Genomic DNA, 5,798 nt, shown 5'->3' with positions numbered 1-5,798 from the left:
CTAATTGTATGATAACGTGCAACATGAGCTTGTACTGGTAGTGCTAGATTTAACTGATATGGCCTTACCTACGTGGTGTTCTAAGAAAACTCAACAATTATATTAACACCTTCTAACTCAAGTGTTAAAACAAGGCGTGACATGGAGTGGTGGTGGGCACAGTAAAAGAGATATGGAGACGTAAAAGGTCTGTGATAAATGACGCAGCAACTGCCTTTAATATGGGTACCTCAGTTGTTAACACTATTGATTTGGCGACACTGGATCAAAAGATTAGAGACCTAAGGACTCGCATTAAAGATGTATTACAAAAGACAAATCAAAATACAGATAAGGAATTATCTGAGGATCAAACGCTGACCATACATCTGCAAAAGATAGCTACAGTGCTAGAAACACATGCCCAAACCATTAATAAATGAATAAAGGAAGAATACAATGCATCTCAGCAGGCGGCTGCTAATGACATATGTAGCACATATGGTAGCTGCATTGTGGAACAAACCCAAGAAAACCTGGCCCAGATACAGGCAGGGGAAGTACCCTTATGAATAGCGAATCAACAATTAAGGGTGAACCTGACCGGTGGGCACAAGGGGAACGGTACCTCTAAACGGGCAGTAGCAGGCAGGAGCTTGACGGATTGCCAGTTGAAAGCAAGGGTTCGGGTGCACCCCACACAAGTCGAATGTAAACCTGATGGGGGAGGGCTCCTAGGGTTGGTATTGGTAATACCGGTGACGGCACCCGAAGCCCATGGACAAGAGGTGTACCGAATACAGAATATTGGGGTAGTGAAGGACGGAATGCACATATCCCACCACAATATGTTACCATATTCTGTAAAGATTAAAGGGAATTTGGCTGGAACAAAATTGGAGGGATGTGTTACTAGGCACGCTATCACTGTATGTCCACATAGTATTGGACACAGCCCAGAGGCACAGTGTGGGTTTAACAATACTGGTACCAATCAGGATATTAATTGTACCATGGAAGTCCTAGAGGCAGATTTAAAACCCACTCAAGTGGCATACGCCGGAAAGGGTGAATATTGGGCCAGAAATTCGTGACCAAAGGCGTGAGTACGGTCGGGGTACTCACGCATCTGGCTGTTGGAAATGCCGGCGTTCAGCATGAACAGCGCATACAGGGAACGCTGGCATTTCCAGACCTCGGAACGAAGGGGTTCATAGGCACAGCGCGTGCGACTGCACAGACAGCGCTTGCGCAGTGAACTTCGTAGATTTCATTCATGGATTCAGTGAGGGTAAGTCCTTACAAGTTACACTTGAAAAAAGCAGCTGTAAAGTTGTTCCAAGGCTACGGAGGAAGATATATTTTATCGTGGAGCTTCTGAAAGGCAATATTTTTGTTTGGGAAAGGGAGGGAAGTTATTTTAAGAAATTTTAAGTAAGTTTTAAAGTTTAAATTTTTTTTTTTAAACGGGCTTTCAGAACGGTAGGTAGAAGGAGCAATTGTGGCTGTGTGAATGGAATGTGAAAATGAGTGTTCTAAAATGAGTAATGTAACATTTCCAGCACTTTTAAGAAAGAAACTTTTCATCAGTAATAAGTAATTATGTATGTATGTCCGCATATATTCCTTTACGTATATGTATGTATGTTTTATATTCCTTTACTAATGTGTATGAATGTATGTTTTTAATTATGATTTTCCAATAAGTTACTTTCTCTGAAAGTCATAATTAAATAATACATTCATACACATAAGTAAAGGAATATATACATAACACGCAAAGGAATATATACAGACATACATACTTTCAGAAGCTCCACGATAAGAAATATCTTTCTCCGCAGCCTCTGGAGCAACTGTACCCATGCTTTTTTCATGTGTAAGTTGTAAGGACTTGACCTCACTGAAATCATGAATGAAAGCGGCGAATTTTACTGTGCACGCGTTTTGCCTCTGAACCCCTTCGTTCAGAGGACAGGAAATGCCGGTTTTCCCCGCATGCGCTGTGCATGCTGAAAACCGGCATTTCCTCCGGCCAGACGCGTAAGTACCCCGACCGTACTCGCGCATTTGGAAGGGAATTACTGAGCCAACATTTTACATGTAAAAAAAATGAAAAATTTAACAATTGCACGATTTGCCCCCTCGCATCTGCGACTGAGGGTCCAAGGAGGTGCATTGCGCAAGAGGTCATCGTCGTACATATCCTCATGCTGTTCCCTTTCGGGAACTGTATGAAGTGGTGGAAGGATTTATGGCCGTGATTAACGCTCATTCCGTGACCGTAACCATCTTTGAACCAGCCATTAGGGTGGTTAGTCCTATGGCGTGAGGGTTTTACGGGCTCCCACAACCCATCTGAGGGGGGGGGGGGGGGGGCCACCCACACCCACGGACGCAAGTATCCCGCTGGATGTCCACCCAGAATTTATAGTTGGAGCTCCGACTCCACTTGCCGGGACTGTCTGGAGTGGCGTTCGAAACCTTACTCCTTCTGGCCCAGCGGCGGGGATGCTTACTGCTACGCAAAAGGCCCACTCCGCACAAAAGGTGACACCCATACGTTTCCTGCGCCTTTTCCCTCCCCGTGACTGGAGCCCTATGCTGCCACTTGAAAGACCAAGCTATCATCTGCCCTTTTTGCGGCGCCTTTGACTTCTCATTACCAATGATGAGCAGGCGCTGCGCCTCCACCTCCTTGAGGAGATTGCTGAGGTCATCATCAGTTCAATTGTGAGTTCTTTTAATGCCGTGAATTGTGCTCATTCCAGCCATTTCACGTTGCTAATCGGATTGGGCCTTTGGCATAGCGGTAGGATCCCCGCCGCTGGGCCAGATCAGGGTAGGGTTTCGAACCCCGCTCCAGACAATCCCGGCAAGTGGAGTCGGAGCTCCGGCTCTAAATTCTGGGTTGACATCCAGTGGGATATTTGCGTCCGTGGGTGTGGGTGGCCCCCCCTCCTTGTATAGCTTGTGGGAGCCCGTAAAACCCTCCCGCCATAGGACTAACCGCCCTAATGGCTGGTTCAAAGATGGTTACGGTCACGGAATGAGCGTTAATCATGGCCATAAATCCTTCCACCACTTCATACAGTTCCCCAAAGGGAACAGTGTGAAGACACGTATGACGACGACATTGCTAAATAAATACATGGAATTAAAAAAATTCTTTTAGGGCTTTTAAAAGTCTTTAAATTGCTTTAATTCTGTTTAAAACTACTTCAGATTCTTCAAAATAATGTAAACGTTTTTAAAATTTTATAAAAGTTCACAAAACATTCATAAAATAGCAGATAACTTACTTTCCCTGCAGCTGTGTAACTACAAAGTCCTCTGCAGCTGCTTGGAGAGATTGGGGGCGTGTCCTACTACAATGAGACCTTAAGGGGCGTGTCTCACTTGCACTGCACGCTCCAGGCTTCGCGCTGGCTGCACTCCTGGGCGGCGTGACGTCATACGCTGCCCGGGATTCTTCTTTTTGAAACACCAATTCCAGGCGTCCCTGGAGGTGATCGGCAGGAGCGTCGGGTAAGTGCATATACGGGGCTTGCACACGCGGCAAGCCCCGTTCACGAATTTGTGGCCCATTGTGTTACAACTAATTTGAAAATGTTTAAATATGCCAATCTAACTTGTTATATTCCAAGTTCAGAGTTCTGCTTCACTCCTGAAATCCCGGTACGGATTGGACACGAGGAATTGGTGGAGATACACCAGCATAACCTCACTACCTTACAATTTTCTGAAGATATCAAGAAAGACTTAAAACACTATCAGAACACATTTGGGTATCCGATACCCCTGTTGCCTGAACACTTGAAAGTATTGCGAATGGAGATACGCCTCTCCCAGAAGGCTTATTATAACCTACAACAGAACAATAAAAACATTAAGCATGACATTGACCGAATTAAAGTCACCACTTGGTGGGATGACCTTTGGAGTTGGGGACTGAATATACAGATCCATCCTTGGATTAGATTAATTTCACATGTATTAGTAGTAGTGCAGTTTATTGTAATGTGCTTCTTGATTTTCATGGCTTGTAATAAATATCGTAGGCAGAGGATGAAAAGGTTGGCTAAGGCAGTAAAGCAGAGAATGGGTGAGAATGTCCTCAGTGCCTCTTTGACCTCAACAAAGGACACGTCTGAGTGGTACCGGGAGTAGTATCTACCGGGGTAAGGTGCATACAAAAGGGGAGACAATCATAGTTTGATAGGATTATCAGATGTTCTGCCTCTCTTCCACCCGGACTGGTGGCCACCACGAAGGGAACCTGGTTAAGATGAGGTACAGCATCCTGCATATAGGTGACAGATAAGGGTTGGCTACCTTGGGCTTAGCCAAGGGCCAAAAGGGGGGATTGTTAGGATAAAATTTGGTTTAAGGGATATAAAGGGGTCCTCAATATTCGACTGGTATAAAACTATCTGAAAGGTACCATTTAGTCTTGTTAGCTGGAAAACAAATGCAAAGCACCATGGGATACTTGGCTATATTAACCCTTTTTAGACTAACATAAATAGAAATTAGCTGACCAAAGGCATTCTGAAATGTTGCTTGTAATTACAACCTGGTAACTGTTTAGAAATAGCCTGTTCTTGGAAGAGAAAAGAGTACAAAGGCACGATTAAGAAGCAGCAGCAAATAAGGCCTTGAAGAAGTAGTCAGCCAGCTGCATAATTCAATGTGGCTTTGTATCCAGCTAGCCATGTCTCTGCTGGAAAATACTTTCCCATACTGATAACAAAAGTAAGAGATAGCTCATGAATATGAAGCCTCCTACAGTCGACAAGCTTTTTACTGACGTATTCAGGGGGTACTCGAGCTCGAAGGACAGGCTTAGTAGTTGATTGATTGACCATGTAAACCAATGAAGTATCAATATTCCCATGTATACACCCCATTAGTAATAAGTGGGTGTTGTCTAACAAACTGTAGAAACTAAGCTGTATTGTCACTTTTCCTATGAGAACAGAGCCTCCAACTGGGGTTGGCTGAGGTGGTTCTCCCGTGTGCACTCGTAATAAACTATTCATCTGGGATTAACACCTGAGTCTGTTAGTTCTGTTTTACCATCCAGATTTTCCTCGCTTACAGTTGCCAACGCCTCCCGTGAAATTCAGCAGGAGGTTAGCGGCGGCGGTAACCGTTAGCGCCCCGCAGCGCTGTGCCACCGGAAATGACGTCATCGCTGCGCACAGCGCCCCGTTCGTGACTTGGCCGTGATCTTCGGTAGCGCCCCCTGACTTACCGCTGGACTCTATGTCCAACGGGGTCAGTGGGGCCTACCTGCGGCCGGGGTGGTGCTAATTAAAGGCGAGGTGCCGGGCGGCCATTTTTGTTGCTGGCCGCCTGCCAGCACCTGCCTCCGTTGTCATCCCCAGCCTCCTGTGCAGCCCCCCCACAGGGTGTCGGCTACTTCTCTTGAGTGCCGGGCTCTTTTGCCGGCACTCCGGTCCCTGGTGGCCCAGCTGGGACCCGGGTCACGCTGCAATAGGCCCCTCCCCTTTAAGAAGGGAATGAAGGCCTGCAGTCCCACGGCGCGATGTGCCGCGATATTCCCTCGCAGCGCCCCAAGAGGGAGGCGGGGCGCTTCCAGTAGTGCCCTGCTTCCTTCTTGGGGCGCTACCAATGAATTTTGTTCGCGGGGGTGCTAAAAGTAGGGCCCCGGCGAAGTTAGCGCCCCAAAGGGGGCGCGACTCAATTTTTTCCCCCATAAGATTCTGAGGCGGTTGGACAGGGTAGATGCTGAGAGGATGTTTCCCCTCGTCAGGGAATCTAGAACAAGGGGGCACAGTCTCAGAATAAGGGGG

The 5,798-nt window shown here is 46.6% G+C and overlaps 1 protein-coding gene across 1 annotated transcript; it reads left to right on the top strand.

Moving 5' to 3' along the window:
* Positions 1–3,429: 3,429 nt before the first annotated feature.
* LOC147101502 (uncharacterized) lies at positions 3,430–5,020 on the top strand (the record flags this gene model as incomplete). The annotated part of the gene is made up of 1 exon (XM_085966733.1): positions 3,430–5,020. A coding segment is annotated over one exon (720 nt), but the record flags the coding sequence as incomplete, so codon positions are not given.
* Positions 5,021–5,798: the final 778 nt, after the last annotated feature.

This window comes from Somniosus microcephalus, chromosome 24, assembly GCF_052327205.1.
Source record: "Somniosus microcephalus isolate GS21.2 chromosome 24, FLI_Smic_1.0, whole genome shotgun sequence".
NCBI lineage: Eukaryota > Metazoa > Chordata > Chondrichthyes > Squaliformes > Somniosidae > Somniosus > Somniosus microcephalus.
This window is presented reverse-complemented; position numbering and strand designations above follow the sequence as displayed.